The sequence below is a fragment of the Lonchura striata genome, chromosome 1 (assembly GCF_046129695.1).
Source record: "Lonchura striata isolate bLonStr1 chromosome 1, bLonStr1.mat, whole genome shotgun sequence".
NCBI classification, from domain to species: domain Eukaryota; kingdom Metazoa; phylum Chordata; class Aves; order Passeriformes; family Estrildidae; genus Lonchura; species Lonchura striata.
This window is the reverse complement of record NC_134603.1, coordinates 83414808-83435634: the sequence shown is the minus strand read 5'-3', so window position 1 is coordinate 83435634 and position 20827 is coordinate 83414808. Positions and strand designations below refer to the sequence as shown.

Here is a 20827-nt window from a genome sequence, read left to right as displayed (position 1 = left end):
CTGGGCCAGAGAGCAACATCTTCTCAAACGCGGCTGGGGTGCCTGAGTGTGGGTGTGGTCATGCACATACATTTCCTCCCAGTCTACTTTGGAAACGCAGCTGTCATGTGAGCTGTAAGCCAGTCTCAAGGTATGCCCCGAACCTGCGGGAGGCCGGGCGAGTGCGAGCGCAAGCACATGCGCCAGGGCCGGGGCTCTTAGCGCAAAGTGGACAGGATTGTAGCTAGGAGTCCAAAAAAGGGCACTCTGTGCGAGCGTCTCTCGCCTCCCTCGGTGCCAAGGTAACACACACGGTCACGGGGAAGCGCAAAGGCACAGAGAGACACTTTTTCTTCAAACTAGTGACACACGACTTGGCCATCTCGCCAGAGTCCTACCCTTCACAGCTGATTTTTAAGAAGTGTCCATAAACCCCCGGCAGCGCGGCGTCCCCCGTCTGCTCCCCTTGCACTGCATCGCCCTCACAGCCCTGCGTGACCGAAGCCTGGATCCGACCAAGGCCGGCTCTTCCGGCCGCGCCGCGCGTTAGTCGTGGCGCGGGGTGGGCCGGCGACCGCGGCGCTATATAGGGCGTAAGGACAGCAGGGGCACAGTTGGGTGCGGAGTGGCGGGGAGTGGAGGAGGGCTGCGCGGCTGGCAGGCAGCACGGGGAATAAAACGAAGGGAACCTCGCTTTTTCTTTCGCCCCGTGTCTATTTTTCCCTTCTCGGTACTATCTCCTTTTCTGAAATGTTTTTGGAGTAATTTTTTTTTTTTCCTGACCGTCTGCGCTTGGCTTTTTTTTTTTTTTTTTTTTTTTTTAAGTTTTGCAAGGTTTTTTTTTTTTTTTTTCCTGAGTGTTGTATGTGGCAAAAAAAAAAAAAGAGAAAAGTTACTGTCGAGCCAAATAATTCAGGCGCTCCGCAGGAAGGAGGCGGGAGAAGGAAAAAGTTGCTTTTGTTGCTAGTGAGCAAGCAACTGCAGAGAGGGCCGGCGTGCGAGTACCGGCAGCGCGGCTTCCCGCCTCCTCACGCCGGCAGGCTTGCGAGCGGCCCGCGGCTCCGAGTCCCGCGGCTCCGAGTCCCGCGGCTCCGAGCCCCGCGGCTCCGAGCCCCGCGGCTCCGAGCCCCGCGGCTCCGAGCCCCGCGGCTCCGAGTCCCGCGGCTCCGAGTCCCGCGGCTCCGAGTCCCGCGGCTCGGGCTTCGCCGCTCCACTGCCTCCGCCCGCAGCGGCGTGTGAGCGTCCGCGCCGCTCTGCCCGCCCGGGCTGCGCGGGGGCGGCTCCCGGCGGTCCCCTCCGCCGGTTGCCATGGTGCCGCGGCCCGGCCTGCTGTGGGCAGTGGCGGCGGCGGCGGCGCTGGCGCTGCTGGTCCGGCGGGCGGCGGCGGCGCTGGCGGGGCCGGTGGTCCGCTGTGAGCCTTGCGACTCGTGGGCGCAGCAGCAGTGCAAGCCCCTGCAGCCTGACTGTGCCGAACGGGTACGGGAGCCGGGCTGCGGCTGCTGTCTCACCTGCGCCCTGCGCCCGGGGCAGCCCTGCGGCATCTACACGGAGCGCTGCGGCGCGGGGCTCAGTTGTCAGCCGCGGCGGGAAGAGGCGCGGCCGCTGCAGGCGCTGCTCGAGGGCCGCGGACTCTGCAGCAACGCTACGGCGGGCAGCAAGCTGCGGGCCTTCCTGCTGCCGGGACCGCATGCTGCAGGTAAGGGCTGCGGCCGCGGTGGGAAGCGAAAGGGTGGCTTTCCTGCGCGCCGCCCTCCGTCTCAGCTGCTTTCTTGTTGGGCTGTTTTTTTCTTTTGTTTGTGCGGTTTTGTTTTGTTTATTTGTTTGGTTTTGGTTGTTGGTTTTGTTTTTTGGGGTTTTTTTTGGGTGTGTGTGTCGCTTTCTTTTGTTTTAAGTCACAAAGACCCACACGAGCGGGAAGGCGTGGGCGAGCTCGCGGCAGAGCTCTGTCTCTGAAACGGCTCGCTCGCTGCCCGGCTGCGGCAGGCCCGCGGGCGGGGGGCTCTCCCGGTAGCCACGTAGCCGAGCTTGCATCGTTTTGAAGGCGTGGTTTGGCCGAAGGAAAGGACAACTTACCTCTTCCACCTTATTTATGTATATATTGGTTTTCTTCACTGATGCTGAGAAGTAGGTCCTCGCAAAAGAGGCAGAGCTACTTTTTTTTTTTTTTCCTTAAAGAAAAAAAAAATAAAGAGAAGGGAGGAGGGATTGTATGTGGCTTCTGCAAGTGCATGGGACTGGCAGGCTACAGAGCCTGGATGGAGAGAGAGAGGGTATAATCTTCGCCGTTTGTCTCCAGTGTAGCTGGAAACAGCGTCAGCAAAAAACTCGAGAGATGAGGGTCTAACTGCTGCAGTGCAGTGTGGGTAAGTCAGGAAAGTCTTAAGCACAGAGAGGAAAAGACAAAAAAAAAAACAAACACAGAAGACAAATTTAAATATCCCTTTGTCCTGGAGAAGTGGTTATTCAGAACAAAGCGCTTGTACAACAGTGTTTAAGAGCACGTTGTTTTTTTGTCTGTACTGTAAATAAATCCTCGGTCAAACGAAGATTTCCTGTACCTCTTCCATGTCTTGTGAGATGTTCACAGAACGGGTTTTGTTTGAAAAGGAAGGGACGGTTGGAAAAAGTTCTGTTAGCATGCACATTTTAAAACTTAAAACAGGGAAGCTTGGGATTCAGATCGAGACAGCATAGTCCCTCTATGCAAGCATTTAATTAAAATCTTTGCTAACCAACAGCAAGCATGTTAACATTTATTTAATAGAAAAATGTGTCAAAAGACATTCCACTATTTGCATTTTTAAAAAGCCAGAAGATTTTCTGCCAGGTTGTAGGGACTCTTTGACTAGCCATTCCTTGGCTGAGAAAGTGGCACCAATGCTCCAGTTAACCGCCTGTTAAAATAATAGGAGATGCCTTATTATAATTATTTATGTGCTGCTTCTAAGCTGTGACAATTTGAATGAGAGTTTGGATGTATTAAGTAAAAATTTTAATCTCCTTGGAACATCTAGTAGCCTCCTTCATCATATGAGCTTGGCTCGTCCTGTTCATCACTGGAGTAACACTGGAAGCAAGAAGCATCTTCTCGGTACTTAGGAGTTGGTGGCATTTAATTTACGGGTAGTGCTTTCAACAGTGAGTGTTAGAGAAGGAGAAAGGGAAAGACAGAGTTGTACTTAGCTGAAAATCTTTCCATTTTCAGCTGAATTCTTATTTCTGCATTCTTGGCTGAGGGAGAACTCCGTTTTTGAAATCACTAGAAACTTTTGGTTCCTTAAAAAGTGCATGCAGTTCACATTCAAGGAGTGAAGCTTGCAAACCTGGTGTGCAGGAAAGAAGAAGTACCCAGAACCTATGTTACACATAGTACTTACTTCCTCATGAGGACCACTCCACTCCCAGCTCCCAACACTCCCTAGTGTGTATACCTCTCTGAGCAGGATCACATAATTTCCTTTACATGCAGCTAGGTCCTGCATCACATGCTATTCTGCTGGTCCTTCCTAGTTCATGGAAATTGATAAAAGTTGGTACAGGGTACAGTATATTACAGTAACATTATAACAGACTCTCTCATTTGGGTTTGTTTTTTTTTTTTTTTTTTGGCACAAAAGTGTTAAATAGTAGTGTGCATTTGCAACCCTTTCCTTTTAATCTCTTAAAAATAAAAAGAGAATGAGTAACTTTCACAGCAGTTGTGTTTCTCTTATGAGGATGTAAAGCTAGCATGGCACCAAGTTTTGTGAAACTAAGTTAATAAAATATGCTTTACAGTTTAAAATGTGGCAATATGACAATTTTAATCTGAAGTGTAAGAAGTACTGTTGAACTATGGTGGCTTCTCTGAACTGAAATGATCAGACATGGTCATCAATGGTGATCAATGCATGTTAAGAATGTTTTCTAATTATTTTTGGTAGAAGAGAAAACCTAATGAACTGATTAGGACTGACTGCAGAAAACCTAGATTCAGGTTTATAACATTTTAGTGCCTCATTTCTTGCAAATTTCATTGAGAATGTGGGGGAAAAAATACTACTGTTTCAGAACAGTAAACCACCAAAAATATATTCAAATACCATAGAGAGTCTGAGTTAAACCCACAACAGCCAGGAAATTTGGACTTAGGACTTAAACTTCCTTAATGCTGTTGCACCGTGATGTGGATTTTCCTGGTCAACTATGTCCATTGCCAGCAGTGGCTGTGCTAAAACCACCATTACCAACATACTAACTCAGAACCCACTTCCTATGTTCCTTCTATCATTGCTGTGTATTGGCAGTGCCACTGTGCTCCCTGTCTAGAAATATCAACAAACTATGTGAACATGGACTTTTAGCACTGAATTTCTCAGGTTTTGTGATTTTTTTTTAATGAGTCATCAAGTATAATTTTAGTATAATTTATAATTTTATTGGATGTTATCATTGTGCACTCCCAATAGGATTTCCTTAAAAAAAAAGTAAGGTGGTCAGTATCTAAGACAAAACTAGTGGGTACAGCTATTACTTAGCTGTTAGGAATTACTTAACTGGAAAAATTCTCTGGAGGAAATGCAAGTAGTTACACTTGCACTGCAGGAGTCTCTTAACAGAGAGAAATGCAGCATAAACAAATACCTTAGAAGGTACAGGAACACTGAACTTATGGAGTATGTTAGAAAAATGTGCTTCTCCTAAGTTTTTGTGGATGGTAGCTTAAAGAGAAAATATTTTTGAAGCTCAAGATGAAAACAGTGTTTGTCCTTGGAACTACTACAGAATGAATAGCAGTTTTTGTCTATTACCTATAAAATGTGTTTTGTACACCAAGATGTTTTTTTATTTTAATAGCAGAGAAATGAAAGTATGCTGTTCTTTTTCTTCCCTGTTCTGTGTATTGAATAAAGTAAGAAAAAAAAAAAGGCTAATTAGAACCAGGAAACTCGGCAGGCTAGAGTTGAGAGTATTAACGTCTTAAAAACAAAACAAAACAAAACAAAAAGACCCAAAACCCCCCCACCCAAAAACGGCCTTGGGACAGGCAGAGCCACGCAGCAGCCCCTAAGTACCCGAGGCCGGCCGCGTTTATCTGGAGTTGCTGCAGTCCGCAGCAGCGGAGGGGGAGGGATCCCCGCCCCGGCGCCGCGGGGCTTGCGGCGGGCTTCGCTCTTGCGGTGCAGGCCTGCTGCCGGCGGGCGGCGCTGCAGCGGCCGTCAGGAGCCAGTGGCCAGCGCGGCCGTGCTTCCTGGGACAGCGGCCGCGGCCGGTTTCCCGGTCTTGGGTATAGCTGCACAGGCGGTGCAGCTGGGCACTTTGCAAGGCTGCGCTGAGCACGGGAATGCTTCAGTTAAGAAACTCATCGCGTGTCAACAAAGGTGCTGACATGTGCGGAATGCTACATGGTTAATCTCTTTTGTATATTGCTATTTGGTAAAAAGGAAGATTAAACACATAGCCTAATCTAGTGGCTTGTTGATTGAGGAGAGACCTCATTGTGCTCTACAGCTTCCATACAAGAGGAAGCAGAAGGGCAAGCACTTATCTCTTCTTGCTTGTGACCAGTAATAGGATCTGAGGGAATGGCATGATGCTGTATTAGGGGAGGGAGAGGTTAGATATTAAGGAAAGGTTCTTCACTTTTCTTAATAAGGTGGGTGGGCTCTGCAGGGAAGTGGTCTCGCCAGCAAGACTGACATCATTCAAGGAACACTTGGACAATACTGTCAGGCACATGGTTTGATTCTTGGTACTGTCCTTTGCAGGGCCAGGAAATAGACTTGAGGAGCCTTGTTGGTCTCTTCCAAGTCAGGATATTCTGTGATTCTATGTTTCTATGCCCTTGCAGACACAGCTGTCAGCCAAGTAACATTGTTTCTTCTGCATTTGTTCTTTTTGAAGAAAATTTCAGTGCTTCAGAAGAAGACAGGAGTACCAGCAGCGTCGAAAATCAAGCCATTCCAAACTCTCACAGGATGCCAGATTCCAAGTCACATCCACCTCACATCAAAATAGATATCATCAGGAAAGTGCAAGCTAAAGATACACAACGCTATAAAGTCGAATATGATTCGCAGAGTATGGATACATTGAATTTCTCTTCTGAATACAAACAAGGGACTGAATATGTAAGTCTTTTTTGTAAATAGGGGGGCATTTGCCAACCTGTGAATGTGTATGTGTGTGTATACATATGCATGTTGTGCATATGAAAAGATCAATAATTACACTAAATAGCTAAAAAGTGGTAATTGTTGCAGCCTTGTAGGACATTCTGGCATTTTAACTGGTAAATCTATTGACTCTGCAAATGCATACACAATCAGCAGACCAAGAAGACAAGAAGACTGTGCTCAGGAAACACATAGGACTAATGTAATGATGTTTACATCAATACAGGCATGACTTGCACTAAAGTTTCTCAGAGGCTGAAAGTTCTTGTTCCTCCCTGTAATTGTCAACATTTGTGTGAGTGGACTTGGAGTGCCATCATTAAACTTAGTTGCAAACAGTATAATTAAATTGCAACAATGGAAAAAAAGATGTTTGAGTGTATTGGCACTGTGTTCATATGCTGCCTGGTGCAAATCAAGGGAGATAAATTTAAGCTGAGGTGAGGATTAGGGTCTTGACTAGTCAGTCACTGTATGACATGCTGAGCATCACCTCCACTTGCAGTTGCTGTAGGTGCTACTGCTTAAATGCAAGTGGTCACATGAGCTGCCATTGCTTCCAACTGACTGTGCCCAGTGAATTTGCAGGGCAGTTGGAGTGTGGTTAATCCGAGGGCAAGAATAATTCTCTCCTGGACATCCATCTGATAACCTGTGCCTTAGGCCAGATGGCTTGAAAAATGCATCTGGCATTTTATCAAATCATGCATGGCAAAAATCACCTTCAAAAGAAGGTTTTGAAACTTGTATGAGGTGAAAACCTCTGCCTGAAGAGAGTGTGGCTTCCAAGAGTAGCTTCATTTTTAGTTTGTCACTGATGTCCAGCCATCTGGTTATATTCAGTATCTGCCTTCCAGTGTTCTCCTCCCAAAAATGTGAAGTAAAAGTGCCATCACTAAAAGAATGAAGGTTGGTCCCTTGATGAAATAGATTCTTAACTACAATGAGTAGTAATAGTTGGGTCCATGAGCAAAGGTATACCAGTTTACCAAGGCTGCTGGTGTCTTTAAGAATTTGAAATAAGTCCATCAAGGACAGGTGCTTTTGTCAGCAAATGCTCTTCTAGCTGTGTCTGCATGTTAGCTTTTGATACTGGTCTGGCTGACTTTGGAAGCTTGCTTCAAAATAAAAGTTTTTTAAATCTGTTGATCTTTTTGTAGGCCTAATTTGGGATCAAATCTCTGAATGTCTGTCACTTGCAGTCAGTGCATTTGAGCAGTAAGAGGAGCCATTTAAAGCCCATGCTTGGAACTTGTGAGACCAGTTCAGAAAGAAAATGTGAAGGCAACAAGGGAGGTCTTTACTGACCAAAAAACTCCATTTTAATCTCCAACAGTACTATGAAGATTATATGCTTTCAGACATTAACATTAAAAGGTCCTTTACGTTAACAAACTATTAATACTACTACTTGAAAGTATGAATGTCATTACTTCACTAATTAAAAACAGCACCAAATGAGTTTTTGTGTCAGTGTAGCAACTTAAATATTTTTAAACCATGAAACATGCAAAGAAATTTTTTCATGTGTCTGTTGAAGAAGTGGACTGTTGGTGCAAGTCAGTGATATACCCAGATAGGAGTGTAGCTAAGCTCAGATTTTGTAGGCTGTGACCCTTGAATCTTGATCCCACTGCTGACACTGACTGCCTTCTTGGCCTCTGGCAAAATGTGAAGCCCTCTGCTCTTGATTTTCTGACTTCAAAGTGGGGCTCATCATGCTTTACTCTCCCTACCCTGGAGAGCTACCGTGAGATAAAACTAATTGGTGTTTGAGACATTCTCTTAGAAGTGCTTCTGGAAGCTCTTTTTGACTCATTGTCCTAGAGCTAATCCTCACTACTTTGTTGTCAGCCTTTTGCAGATGAAGAAAGAGAGGGAAAAAAGTGATGTACTAATCTAATGAGACTTCTGTGTGCAACTGGTCCTCTGTATGACTGCATCTATTTGATTCAGTTGAAACTGGGAATTGTTGTCCAAGTTGAGGTATTTTATATATACATTATGCCAAACTACTTATTTTCAATTGAATCAATTTAATTTAAGCTTTTAAATCCAGCAGAATCACAAAATATCAAATGTCATTGGGAAGGCCTATCCTGTAGTGTATTTCCAGTGGCCTACTTTCTTCTTTTCCTATGTGGTGCAAGGCAAGCTTTTCCAAACTTGTGTTTCATGTGACTGATTTATATACTGGTTAAGCCTTCCCAAAGGTATTTGACTGTGATTTCAACTGGAAATGCCAATATGTGCCTCAGCATAGCATAAGGCCTTCAATCTTTAGAAATCAATTTATCTTGAATAGAGCAGAAAGAAGTGTTTTTTTGTGAATGATCTGCTTTTGACATATTCACCCATCTTTTTGTTTTAGTGTATTTGTTTGGATTTGTACTTTCTTTTGTCCTTTAAAGAATTATTAACTGTTGAGTGAAAGATGGAATTTGGGAGTGAAGTTTCATCTGTGTTTTCTAAAACATGCTTTTTAACAGGGTCCATGTCGTAGAGAAATGGAAGACACTTTAAACCACCTAAAGGTACTGAATGTCTTGAGTCCCAGGGGCTTTCATATTCCAAATTGTGACAAGAAGGGATTTTACAAGAAAAAGCAAGTAAGTACAGAGTTTTTATAATTTTAATTAATGCATTTCACCTTTTCTTCATCTTTGTTGAAGGATCTTGCCAGAAAGTGCATTATGTATAATTTTGCAGAAGAGCTAGTTAATTTTCAGTTTTAGGACCTGATCCAATAGTGCTGAGCCTTGTCAAGTGGGGATAATATTTTTATTTCTTGTTGATCATGACAACAGATTCATTTGAGAAACTGTATACCTAATCACACATGGGTTGTCTGGTGTCCTAGATACTAATGCCCTTTGGTTTAAAAAAAAGCAGTGCCTCTACAATAACCCACAGAGCTAATGTTGCAGTCACCATATGACTCCAGTAGATAGATCAATGCTTTGAATTGTAAATAGCTGCTTGAGAGTGCCTAGAAGACCTACACTGGATCATATTACATAAAGCAACTTGAGAAAGGTATGTATCTGTCCTTTATCTTCTACACAGATCGCTTCCAAAATCCAAGTCATGTTATTGTGAAAATGATACTTCTAGTAGTTACTCTGCAGCAGGGATGGCTCCTCAGCACTTTCTGGTTCTGGGGTTGTGACCTTTCTTGACAAATGCCAACCAAAACTGTGGGTTTGCTTTAGTTGTGTTGGACTGAGCTACAGCAGCATACTCCATTCAGTTCTGCCATTGAAACTCGTTCAGAACTTGGGGAGGTGCAAGATGTGTCAGGTTCTTTGTTTAGTGTGCACATTCCATCTAATTTCAGTGGCCTGCCTCCAAATATATATTTCTTGGTATAATTCCAAAATTTCCTGAATTCAAAGGTTTCTTTAAGATTTTTCTCAAGGACAGATTTTATTTGTGGACCATCATGTCTTTGCCTTCAGGTTTACACAAATCAGCCTCTCTGTCTCTGGTAACCAAAGGAATGATTGACTCTGTGTTGCTAGCTAATGCAGTTCATTGGTTGGAAGTGAGAGGTCAACCTCTGACTAGGCAACCTTATTTTAGGAATGGTATCTCTCAATTTTTTGGCTTTCAGCTTTCTTAGAAACAGTCTTTCCCTTTCTAGTATTCTGTGGAGCTCTGCAATAAGCTGTCAGTCTCAGGTGGGGAATTTTTAACAGGGGTGAGATTTCCAGCCATCCTTTTTGCCATCAATCCAGCATTAACAGTGCTGTTTGACTTTTGGTACATGCTGCTGAGCTTTTCTATGCTTCCATGCTTTTTCCTGAGCAGGTGGTGGCAACTCCCAAGCAGGAAAAGTTTCATTTTGTTGCCTGGAACTTTGAGAACCCTGCATCAGCCATGTTGTGCTGTGTGTAAACTAGCAGAGGGCAATGCTTACATCTCAAGCTGCTTGTTTTCAGAAAATTCATTTGGCTTCTATGCAGAATGAGACTAGGACTGTGTTTTTTGCCTGTGTCATAAAAGTATTTTCTTAGCTGCTTTTGCACAGCAAATCATTTGACTGTATTCAAGGCACTCAAGTGTGCTGTAGCCTTTTTCCTTCTCTATGTATTATAGAACACTGCAGAAGAATGTATTTACTTTGTTCAGTAGATCTTCCTTTCATCTTTCTTCAGACTCTAAGGTTTTTCTTTGCAAAAATGTGGTGGTTTGCAAGTAATCTCTGGCATTGTGTGTAGTAAATCAGATCTGCAGTAAGCATGTATTAAAGTAGCTTACTTGAAAGGAGGACTGTACTTTAAAGTACAGTCATCGTTCTATCGCCAAGGCAAAAAAAAAAAAAAAAAGAAAAAAGGAAATACAAAGAAAAAAATAGGAAAGACAGATTAAAAATCTTATGTAGTATTTGTTCCTAGAAGCTGATTTATGGGGATAATGTGTTGGTACAAAGCAAACAGACACTTCTGTCCTCTGTATTGTCTGTGCTGCCTGGAAACTTTTAAAATTTCTTTAGGAAATGTTCCTATACTATGTGCAATAGCCCATCCAGTCAGCATAGATAGAGAATGAAATGACACTTCCATGTCTAGCCAGCCTTGTCAATCACTGTGCCAATTTACACAGGTCCAGTAGTTTCAATGGTAGTTTGAGATGACTCAGGGTCTTGCAGGAGATGCCCACAAAGGGATTTCACATGAGTAAACATTCTACCTGAAATTCACCTGGGTTGCTGATTCTGTAAATGAACCATGAGCAATCTGGGGAACAAGCCCTCAGAGATGGGACTTACAGAGGCAGCCTGCTTCTCTCACCAACAAAATACAAACTAAAATTAATAGTTGCCCTCATAGAATTAACTTCTAGGAAAAAAACATCAGTTTGAGAAGTGTGTGAGTCCTGTCCAGATCAAATTAACTGGTCTACAAGGAGTTGTGACAATTGTGTTATTTTTTTTTGAAGCATCAACATGTAGGTCTGATAGTTTAGATACTGTGAGCAGGTGTCTAATCTCATTAACAGAATGTTAAGCTGTTTTATTAATTCTCTTCATGCCATTAATAGCCATGTTCAATCTGTAATTGAATTATATTCTATTGTCACAAAATTCAGAATAGTAGGTTAAGGAGTATGTTGCAGATGATAGATAATTATGATTGTTCATAAATAATACAGCCAGGATGAGAACAGTTCTCCCAGCCAGCCGGATGTCGCTCCTGCCCTTGGATGAGTCCTGGAGTGAAATGGACTGTTCCATCCCACCCCCCAAAAGATGTATGGCTCATCCCACACCTCTGTACCTTCCCCTAAAACATCAGTGTCTGTAACCCCATTGGCCCATGCCTTGTCCCAGCCCATCTAGGAGCCCCTGATAAGGGAGCTCTGAGCCACCACGCACCCTCTTGGAACTTCTTCCCCCTCTTGGGCCTCTCTCCCTCCCTTGGAACCTCCTCCCCTCCTGGGGCTTCCCCTCTCCTAAACCCTCCTTTTGTCTCTCCCCTCCCCCATGCTCTCAGGCCCGGCCACATGCTGCGTCTGGGAGCACGAGGCAGGACCTTCCTGCACCCCCAATAAACCTCTTTCCCCAAGAGCAACCTTCAGAGATCTCTGCCTCCATTCACCCACACCGTGCTGGAGCGTGTTCTTCACACAGGAATAGACAGTAAATCCATTTAAAAATGACTGTAAGCTAGGCATTTTGAATTCTAGAAACAGTTGCCAAAACCACTGTCTAGGATGAGAATGTAGTAGGTTTGGGACTGTAGGAATCTGATAAATCATGATCATATTGGGACCATTAAAACTCTTTCAGGAGGCAATCTCATATTCTGCCTTCCTGGTCATCTGGTCTTCCAGCCAAGTTGAAAGGACTTATTTTTCATTACATTTGCAGAAACTGACTTTTCAGGAACAACCATGAAGAATAACTTGTGTCTGTGAAACACTTCTAAGAATATAAATTTCTGTCAGGGTATAATATGAAAAATATTTCATACCTTTTTTTTATATATAAGCTTTAAAATCAGACCTGTTAAAATGTATAGTTCTTTGTCTTAATCACACATGTAAGGTTGTACTATTCAATTGTGCTATATAGGTATATTTATGCATAATTAGTTGATACAGGCACATTCCTACGCCTTTGATGAAATTAGAATTAATATATATGGCAATTACTAGAATTGCCCCATGTTTGTATACTAGAGCCAGATACTTACCTACTTGTGAGCTGGCATTGTTTCACTGAAAACAGAGATGTGCTTGTCAGGAGCCAGAACAGCCTGAGGTATAGGTCAATGTTATCTGTTCCTGAAGACCATGGTTGTAGCTCCATGGAGTCCTCTGGACTGACCAGGAATTCAGTGGGATACCATATGCTTTGCTGTGTCCCATAAATAGCTCTGTGGTATTTCTTTGTGGAAGGGAGAGGAGCAGGTGGCATGGAAGATGGCAACTGGTGTTTCTATCAGAAGTAATTAGTCTCCATTGCTTGGGCAGTTTTCCAACTTTTTAAACTTATAAAATCATACAGAATAGCTAGGCAGAGCCTAGAAATGTATGTGGATTACAAAATTTGTAAGAGCAAATATTTAGATGTGTATGTTTCTCCATATGACCTGTTTACCACTTCTGTGGAGTGTTGGCTGTTTCAGGATAAAAGCATCACTTTTTAGTTTTAATCAGAGGTGCTTTACTATTGACAGCATGGCTGAGTGGGTAGGAAAAAAACACTTGGGAAAGATAAGTTTTCTCAATTGTGTTATTTCAGCTGTTGAATGATCTAAGGGTTTTGCTTTTCAAATGGATTGTCTAGAAGAAGTAAAAAAATACTAGTAGGGAAGGTGTTTCTGCAGATTAACTTCATGTAGTAATTACTTCTGAATATTGATTGGGCAATTGTTTAAAGCAATCAAAGCCTCCAACACTGATTCGTAGGCTTGCGTCACTCTCAAAACAGATGATCAATTTGTTTTGAGAGTGATGCAAGCCTACGAATCAGTGAGTTGTGCAATATACTTCATATAGTACTTCTAAAAGGGGAGGCTATGTTACTATTATTAGCAGAAATGTTGTTTCATTGCCAAATCACCAGCCTGGCAGCCAGAAGCCCTATGCTCTTTGGGCTTCATCTGTGTGTACTTTGTTGGGAAAACAACTCTAGAAGTGCTGGCTCTGTTTACTTATTGTAAAATTTAATTATGCAAATGCTGTTATTAATTCCTCTGTTTTGAGCATGAAGAATTTAAGTCATTGAATGTTAATAATACTTAAGCTAGAATCCAGTCTATTTACCACCAAAATTGAAGAAAAATTTCCATTGACATCAGCGGACATTGAGCAGTCATCCATGGAAATCCTGGAGAATACATGTAAATTCTAGTCAGGCTTTTAAAACAATAAATATAAATTTTAGGACTTATGTTTAAAGATTTAGTAATACATAAGAACTGAAGTGCAGGTAACCATTTAGTTCAGTGAATTATTAATGTAGCTGTTCTCTCAGTAGGTTTGGACTTCTTTACCCTCTTCTAAAAGTAAGTTGATATGTATGCTAAGCTGGACCTTGTCATCTTGCTGCTGTCCATTTTCATAGGGCTAATGCAGAAGGACTGCAGATTTGTAGAAAATAAAACATTGCATTATTTCTGCATTGGGCATTTTACTCAATAATATATCAGAAGGGTGGATTAATTTGCAGTTTTGCTGAATAACATTACTTAATTTACAGTAAAATAAAATAAACAAGATAGTGACTTGTTTGAAAAATTTGTACCTAATGTGTGAGCTGCTTCCATCTCTCTTTGCAAGGTCTTAGTGAAGACTGTCTACCCTACTCCATGCTGCCACAAATTACTTGGCTTATGGGCCAGTGTGCTGGTGTAGGCTGTTCCAAAGTGTTCTGTATTCCAGAACGCTCCAATTCTATCCAAGATAGCACTCTCACCTGAGATACTAGACTAGAAATGGAAAGGATCAGTCACTACGAGCAGCATGTGAAACTGAACACTTGCTTCATGTTTTCTTGTGCACCTGCACATGGAAAAGGCACTTATGTGAGCCACTGACATAGCCTCCTGAGACATTGGGCCATGCCTATGACCTTCTGGAAAAAGAAGTAGAGGGATAGTGGTGAAGTTTACCAGATTGTACCAGCTGAACTTCTGAAAACTTCAATTACTCTGAATGTGATCTCAGAGGCAACAATTGCTCTGTTTGAATAATAGACTTGACAGTGTTGAGGGACATAAGTAGCACCAGTCCAGCCAATCTTCCTTCATATTGGCAATGCAACAGACAAAACCACAGGAAATTGGGTGTGTTTGTGTCACTGCCTCTTTTTTGAGTATGTCCTGAGTAAACAGCCACCTTTGTTTGCATTTGAGGCAAATTCTGTATCACCAAATCTCCAAACATGAGCTGACGGAGGTTGTGTCTTGACAGTGAAGCTGACCATTGCAAACCTAGTAAGATTCTCAATATATCTTATGAATGGGTAAAACCCTTGCAATGTCTTAGAGGTTCATGGTAATGTAACTGTGTCCAAGGTTGCATACTGAATGCAGCTTGCAGCATGTTATCTCTTTCAGTCTAGCTTTTACCATTCTTAGTTCCTTGGGAGGATCATTGCTTACTTAGTGTGTAGTAGACTTTATAATGCATATTTATTGCATTGCTGCTTCTAAAGAGATTCAGTGTTATTGCCTGTGATAGTTTCAGGTTGGTCAGCATTGCTGGTGAATTCCAACAGTTAACTTAAAGCTAACATGTTACAGACTAGTAGATACACTAATTTTTTGATAGAGAACTACATGTGTAAAGTTCTAGTCCACCTAGCAGATTTTGCAATAAGTATACTATAGAAGGATTATGTATCTGTTAATAAGTGTCAGCTACACTTTTGAATTTCTTTCAGTAAACAGATGCAAACCAAGTGTGCTTCTTGTTTCAATAGTTGTCTTTGCCAGACTTGTGTGCTTTGTGTAGAACATATCTGCTAAATTTTCTTTCTAAAGATGGGTCCCAGTCACTAGCCCATACTGTTGAATGGTATTCAAAGGGGGCAGCTGTGCTGCGAAATATGATAGGGAGCAATTCATAAGCTATTGAAGTGCAGGTATCAAAGGAACAGGAATCCCTGTTGTCTAATACTGTGAAGAAAACAAAATTCATGCTAACTGGGTCTCTTATTATGTTTCAGTGTCGCCCATCTGAAGGCCGAAAAAGAGGTTATTGCTGGTGTGTGGATAAATATGGACAGCCACTTCCTGGGTATGATGGAAAGGGAAAAGGAGATGTCCACTGCTATAACTTGGAAAGCAAATGAGGGCTGGGTGCCAGCTCTTCTGGCATCTGTGCATGGCCACTGGACCTCACAGAGACCTTGGAGGGGCTGGGCAAACACTGTGGGACTGCACTGTTTGTAGTAACAAGCTCTGCCTCCTGCAGCAGATGGGGAGTTGCAGCTTCTGTGGATGTTACTGCATCTGCACCCTGCCACCGACTCACATCAAGCTTCCTATGGATGTGTAGGGAGCTCTGAATTCCCATGTAAACCTGCACTATTGATACCCAGGGAGAGAAAAACAAAAGGCACTTCAGAATGGAATCAGGGAGTCTCCACTTACTTTTTAAAGAATGGCCTGTGACTAATTTGATCCCAAAAGATTCTGGCTTTTTTATTTTAAAGAATTCATAAACATTAAGCTTGTAAAAGTATTGAAAAGAAAAACAAAACCAAAAAACCTGCAGGGATTTAAAGGTAAAGTTTTTTTTACAGGTCTGATGGGAAACTTGTCTTCACGGGTAAAAAGTTTTATAAAAATCTCAAAGATCTTTTAAAAGAAATGTATTTCTAAGATAAAGACATGGCTATTTTTTTCTGTAAAATATATTATAAATATTCTGTTAGTCCGTATTTAATATAATTGTTTTTAATAAACTTTATTTAAATGTAATGTGAATACCAAATATTGCACAGTAATTCTTATGTATACATGTATGTGCAAAGAGAAAGTAAGGTTATGGAATGATTTGCAAATATGTTTAAGTCTCTATGCATATACACTGACCTGTTCCAGGTAAGAGAAATGAATTTTTGGAGCAAAGGAAGTGTTTCCAGAAGGGATTGAGTTTTATTGTTTGATATAACTACAAATGCCAAGATAATATTTTATTTAAATTATTTTATTGATAATTATAATGTACCCATCACAGAATTATGCCGCTGGAAAGGATAGCAATTGTACTGAAGCTCTTGGTAAAGCTTTAATCTGTCTGTACGTTGCTTCAATTTGTGCAACACGGCTTACATTTCTTCCATTTACTGCTCACACTAATATAGAATATTCATGGACAAAAAATTGCCATTACAGTACTACTCTTTGTATTTGCTTATTTATTGTGAAAAGGTGTATCTATTCTGTGTTGTCTTGGTACATTCTACCAAAGCACTTACTCTGTATGAGGAACTCCTGTTGAAAACAATGTCAACAAGATGGGGGGATTTTGGACCCTGGGTGTTGAGACCCATGGGTTTCATTTATGTGACACACAATTGTCTCTTGCTTTGACTATGGCAGAAATCATTTGCCTGCATCTAAGCATAGAAAAAGAACCATTGGGTTTAAATAGTTAAATTCATTATCTGCCATGGTGTTATATGTCTTTTTATTGGAAGAGAAGTGATTTGGTTTTGTTGTGGTAAATGGTGCTTTCACATAAGGAAGGCTTTGGCAACATTTTTTTTTTTTTTTTTGAGGCTGATTCTTTAATGTACTTTGAGAAAAATTCTGTATGACAGTGAAATTTGGATAAGGAAAGGTGACCTGTGAAGTATATCATCTCTCTGGAAAATAATGCCATATTTTGTATATGTATTTATTTATATATTTTATATAAATATTTTTTTATATTTATATAAATATATATTCTTATATGTCTCACTGTAAATGTTTGATGTCACTTTGATGTAGAAAAAAGAAGCCATCAACACTGTAATTTCTTGTTGGGTTGGAAACTTCATGAAGACTATGGACATTGGGTTTTCACCTGCTGGGGCTAGACATTGTGTTGATGGAGAAGAGGCTGTGGTGCTGAGGAGCCCATTCCTCTCCCACTGCATGAATTACAACCATCCTTGTTCCTGCCACCAAATTTCTGTCTAATGAAATGAGTTCATATAATCATTAAAACTGAAATTTTATAATCTCATAGTAAGAAAAACATTGTACATGAAATTATGTTTACTCCAGGTTAATACAGGTTTCCTGACACATGGTTACAGAAAGCTTTGTGAGATGAAGATTTATTGCAATATTTTTATTGCTAAAGCAGATCTAATGCCTGCAAAGATATGTTGGCAAAATAATAAATGCTGGGCTTTTATTTATTTTTTTAAAGAGTTTTAAACCAGTTCTTTTCAAATAATGTCACAGAGAGAGAAGAAAGTTGTATATACACCAATATTTGGGCATATAATAATAGATAAGAAAATAAGAGTTTGATTCATTGAAGTGAGTTATTATTTTGCCTCTATTTTTAAAAATAACTATATGGTGAGCCTTCTGAAAACAAAAATCAGTTTCTTGTGAAAAGTGATAGATGTTTTGCAAGGCATATTTTGCAAGTATGTAAGGTGTTGTAACAGCCTGTGATAGGCTTGATGATTTGGGTATTTTGTCAAGTATTTTAATTTTTTATGTTTTATCCTACAATTAAAAACAAAAATATAGAAGAAGCTAGCTAGTAGAGGTCATTAAGCCATATATTATGAAAAAACACCAAACAAGCTACATCTCAAGGAGCTAAAAAAAAAAAAAGTGTGTAAATTGGTTTTATTTTGCTTCCAACAGACGTCTTTAAAAGAGGAATTGTGTTTAAAAATAGCCCCAAAAATAAAGTCTCACCTGTCACTTAAAGCTGCATCCTTTTCAGAAGTTGCCTTTTAAATATTTTTTTTAAAAAGCACAGTTCCTTGTACTAGTAGGATATTTGCCATTGTCAATCTGATGTCCCTGTCAGTTGACACTGGTATGAAATGCAAAATAACATTATTATCTGTCTCCAAAAAGATAGCTTTTTTAAAATGAAAGAATCAATGGTGGCTTTTTCCTTTTTTTTTTTTTTTTCTTTTAGCATTCCTATTTCTGTGAAGACAAAGGTCCAATTCAATAGACAAGAGTACTTGTCATTCAAAGATTTTTCTCATGACGAGGGTTGCAATTCAAACAAATATTTGTGCTCCACACCCAAGCAGCAGAATGTGGGCAGCACAAAGTAAATGTATGGGTCAATATCAGTTCAGAGGAAAACGAGTTACCTCCAGATACAGAGCTGCAGTTAGTGGAGAACTTTGGATTTGGTGACAGAAATTAAACCAATGCATTAGAAAAATCCCTTATGTCTTGGTGCCTTCACTATCTTCAGCTTCAGGATTTTATTAAGTGAACATCAATCTTTTTCTAGTTTTAATAAGGTCTGTCAAGAAACTAAGGTGGTCTGAGATAATATTAAGAAGCCTCAGGAAAAAAAATTATAACTTACAACATTATTTGCACCTCGAATATTTGCATGGCAAGGCATTATAAAATATCAAAATATGCATTGCAAAACTTGCTGATTTCTTCTTGAGCATGTTTTGTCTCTAGACAGTACATGGGTACCATATGTAGCTCAGATGAATGTTGTATTTATTTTAGCAAATATGATAAACAGCTGCATAAATCTCTATAATTGACCAGAATACAAAGCTGCCTGCAGATGGCTCTATTAGCTTACAAACTCTGAGAAAGTTCCCTTTTTTAATAGATCTACTGTGCTATAGTTTTTGTAGCCCAGAATATCCTTTTCCACCTCTTTGACTGCCTTTCAGGTCATAGTGTTAGCTATTTGTGTATGAAGGAAGGAGGCTTCAATTAATACCAAAACCACCCGTACTAGTTAATTTTTAATACAATTAATTTTTGACTAAATTCCATAGAAATATTGCACAGCATAATTCCTTATTGAACTGAGCCCTAAATTTAAGTAGCATTTTTTCAAACTATTTGGGAAATCATCTTTGTTTATCTCTAGTCACTCTAAAACTGTAAGCAAGGATGGCTCCATAGAGATTTCACATATTAGCAATAGGAATTTTATTCAAAGTATGAAAAGTACTGAGCAATTTTCCTGGATATAAAAGCATATTAGTATACAAAATGAAATGTTTATATATGAAGCTGTTTTCTCTATGGTCCTGCTGTGCCTTTAGAAATCCTTCAATTTATTAATTTCTACCAGAAAAATATGCTTACTTTCTCATTACAAAGGACTCCTTTTTCTTTCCCAACTCTCACTTTTTTTTTTTTTTTTTTTTTTTTTTTTTTTTTTTTTTTTTTTCTGAGAGATCGAAAAATAAGATCCAAAATGTATATCAGAATATTCCAAGGACAAGAATTCTGTGATCAGTATCAGTAATGGCTTCATCTGCAAGCATGCAAAATAGGTTCAAGGCCTTTAAAAGAGAAGTCTTTTGGTATGTCCAGTGGACCTGGGTATTTTGGAGTCTCCATCCTTGGAGATACTCAAAAGCCATCTGGACACAGTCTCAGGCAACCATTCCCTGCTTGAGCAGGGAGGGATGCACCAGGTCACTTCCAGAGATCCCTTCCAACCTCAACCATCCTTTGAGCCTATGGGTGTATGAACTTATCAGTAACAGTTTGATGTCCCAAGTTCCAGCATGATTGTTGACATTATGCAATGTATTGATTGGGAAGAAGTTACAACAATTTTGCCCAAAAGAAAATTTTCTGGTAAAATAGCAAGTAGTACGAATTTGTTGTTCATCAGAAGTTTTCATTTTAAAACTCTTAATTTTATTTACTTCTTCCACTTCAGATTTTGCAGAAGTATAAGCATATATATCGGCCTTAGAGAAAATCCCATTGAAAAAAAACTTTCTTTTTGCTTTTACCCCCTGTACATATGTTTAAAAATGCAAATTACTTCAAGGCAGAATGTTACTGCTGAAAAAGGTATTAGCAAAAGTAGAGAGTCATGCAGCAAATCTCAGTTTATCCTTGCAGAATTCATGTCCTGCTGCTGTATGCATCCTGGCTTTCCACTTCTGACCTATCCAAATTCCTTAAGAGCCTTTCTCTGTCAAGGCTAATTTTACCCCACTGCTCTCTCCATGAGTGGGGATGGAAAGAAAGGTAACAAAATTATCTCTGCAGACCAAAGCTGAGGTTTCATGCAGCAGAATTGCTTAATCTGAAAAGTTCCTAAAAAATGTCACTGAGAAGGACTGCTTCCCATAGCCATTTGTAATAATGCCTTCCAAAAGTGGAAGGACTTGCTTACAAGAGCCAGGTTGAGAGTGCATTTGCCTCACTCCTTGCAACTGGAGAGCACAGGCTATTTTTACCTGCTTATGCCATATCAAGAATATCCTAGGTGAAACTTGTTTCCTATGTCTGCTATGTATCATGTCATTTGCACTCAATAAAAAAGACCTAACTGAGCTTGTAAAGTTGATTATTGTTTTATCACAGGGGTGCTGCACACAACTTTCAGCCTTCAGATCCTGCCATACATTTCTACAGGTGCTATTACCAAACTACCAGTATGTCTTGCTTTGACAAGAGTCTGTGAAGGAGGGCAAAAGCCTCCTGTGCAATGGAGAAGGTAAACCCCCTCCTTCCGAATTACCAGGATTTTTAAAGTAAAAG

The 20827-nt window shown here is 40.6% G+C and overlaps 1 protein-coding gene across 1 annotated transcript; it reads left to right on the top strand.

Moving 5' to 3' along the window:
* Positions 1–1287: 1287 nt before the first annotated feature.
* Positions 1288–20619, top strand: IGFBP3 (insulin like growth factor binding protein 3). Its single transcript, XM_021543140.2, has 4 exons — positions 1288–1675; positions 5863–6089; positions 8624–8743; positions 15313–20619. The coding sequence occupies exons 1-4, from the start codon at positions 1288–1290 to the stop codon at positions 15436–15438; spliced, it is 861 nt and encodes a 286-aa protein (XP_021398815.2). The 3' UTR covers positions 15439–20619.
* Positions 20620–20827: the final 208 nt, after the last annotated feature.